Source organism: Hipposideros armiger, unplaced genomic scaffold (genome assembly GCF_001890085.2).
Source record: "Hipposideros armiger isolate ML-2016 unplaced genomic scaffold, ASM189008v1 scaffold_2633, whole genome shotgun sequence".
NCBI lineage: Eukaryota > Metazoa > Chordata > Mammalia > Chiroptera > Hipposideridae > Hipposideros > Hipposideros armiger.
In genome coordinates this window covers 14-2,212 of record NW_017733948.1, presented here as the reverse complement: position 1 = coordinate 2,212, position 2,199 = coordinate 14, and the positions used below count along the sequence as shown (strand labels likewise).

At 44.2% G+C, this 2,199-nt stretch overlaps 1 protein-coding gene across 1 annotated transcript; it reads left to right on the top strand.

The window, feature by feature from the left end:
- The first annotated feature begins 6 nt into the window (after window positions 1-6).
- LOC109378703 (trifunctional purine biosynthetic protein adenosine-3-like) lies at window positions 7-1,971 on the top strand. Its single transcript, XM_019635003.1, has 2 exons — window positions 7-520; window positions 613-1,971. The coding sequence occupies exons 1-2, from the start codon at window positions 44-46 to the stop codon at window positions 820-822; spliced, it is 687 nt and encodes a 228-aa protein (XP_019490548.1). The 5' UTR covers window positions 7-43; the 3' UTR covers window positions 823-1,971.
- Window positions 1,972-2,199: the final 228 nt, after the last annotated feature.

Below are 2,199 nucleotides of genomic sequence, written 5' to 3'. Positions count from 1 at the left end.
TGAAGGCTCTCCTCGTGTGAAAGTCAGGCACCTGATTGAAGCCATGCAAACAAATGGACCAAAATTGCAGAATGGCACTATGAAAAGTAAACCAAAAAAGGCAAGAGTGGCTGTCTTAATATCTGGAACAGGATCGAACCTCCAAGCTCTCATAGATAGCACACAGGCGCCCAGTAGCTCTGCGCGCATTGTTGTCGTTATTTCCAACAAAGCCGCAGTGACTGGCTTAGATAAGGCGGCAAGAGCTGGAATTCCGACCAGAGTAATTAATCATAAATTATATAAAAGTCGTGTAGAATTTGACACAGCAATTGACCAAGTCCTTGGAGAGTTCTCCACAGACATAGTCTGTCTTGCAGGATTCATGAGAATTTTATCTGGCCCCTTTGTCAGAAAATGGAATGGGAAGATGCTGAACATCCACCCTTCCTTGCTCCCTTCTTTTAAGGGTGCAAATGCCCACGAACAAGCCCTGGATGCCGGTGTCACAGTAACGGGGTGCACCGTGCACTTCGTTGCTGTGAGTATGTCTTCTCACAAAATACTGCTAGTGTTCGGAAGTAAATTGTACTGGCCAGAAAGTGATGTTCAAAACTTTGCTTCCTTTTCCAGGAAGACGTAGATGCTGGACAGATTATTTTACAAGAAGCTGTTCCAGTGCAGAGGGGCGACACTGTTGCAACTCTGTCTGAAAGAGTGAAGTTAGCAGAACATAAAATATTTCCCGCAGCCCTCCAGCTGGTGGCCAGTGGAGCCGTATGGCTTGAAGAAGATGGCAAGCTCTGTTGGGTCAAAGAGGAGCCAGCTTGGAAGGAAGTCTAGCTGCTTGCATGGTGGCTTTTTATGATGGACTCAGCCCAAAAGAAAAGCTACTGAAGAAGAGAGTGCCTCACCCTTCCTGCTTCAGCCATTTCTGAATGAACAGAGACTCATTACAAACAAAACTGTGCAGCATTTCTAAGACGTGTATTGGCTTTGGTGGTCTTTCAGGTTTTACCTGTTTATGACCTTCACCTCTATTTTTTTTAGTTATATGTTCTCTAATCTTTGAAAAGTTAACCGACCAGTCTAATGGTAAGATCTCTCCCCCATATTGTTTATCTGTTCCACTTTGAATTGAGACCTCTCTCATCCTGATCATGATTTAGTGTCATAAAATTTCTGGGTAGCTTCCTTTTCTGAGGTATAGAGGTATAGTGTTCTTTGTGCTTTGAAATATCTTTAAACATCCCCCTAGTTATTGTCAGGTTTTATAATACCCAGATTTTAGCTTTATAGTTATTCTATGGATTATATACATCCATACTTTTATAAGTCACTGGAGGGTTAAAGGGACAGTTTTGGTGGCTTCTAGGTTATGCATTCTCTCTATCACCCCATCTACTAAAGTAGCAAATGCCTATGATATGGTTGCTTTGATAATTAAATTTAGTACGTGTGAACTGCTTAGAACCATGCTTGGGACAGAGTAGGCACTCAAAAGTTAGCATTTATTTCATAATTTCTCCTAGTTAAGAAAGCTGCCGTAACTCATTCTTTAAACAGATACATCTTGAGCATAAACTCGAGCATGGTGATAAATGGAATATTGGAAGCGTGGTAGTTCTTTTTGGAAGAAGTGAGGGCAAATAGAGGGCAATCTACCCAGACTAGTGAAGAATATAATGGCATTGCGTGCATTTTCCATTCTAGCTGGTCATTTCCATTCTGGGTATGCAGTTCTGGAACTAGGACTAGGAGGCTGCAAGTGAACACATGTGCATGACCCTTCCCATGCACATGGTAGGACACCAAGTTTAGTGCCACATTCTTGCCATGGCTGAGTGAGCAAGCAATGCTGCCCAGCCCAGAAGCAGCCAGCCTTCCTCAGACTGGAGCAGCAAGGCAGGTGATGTGACCTGAGGGCTGCACCTCACTAGAAGGGTACCTGGAGGCCCTGTTCAAATCCTCCATCAAAGTCTAAGCTCAAAATCTAACTAGAAAGGACACTTATAGCAGCCATCTGTGCATTTGGAAGATAGGATACTCTAGCCCGAAGGCAGGGCAGAGCAGAGGATGAAGAGGACAGACTCCTTCGCCAGTAGGCCCTAATCACTGCCTCTGGTGCTGGTCGGTGTCCCCGGGCCTGGGCAGCTGGCAGACGACATTATTTTTCCTCACATTGACTGTAGTCAGCAACTGCCATCAAATAAATGGGAG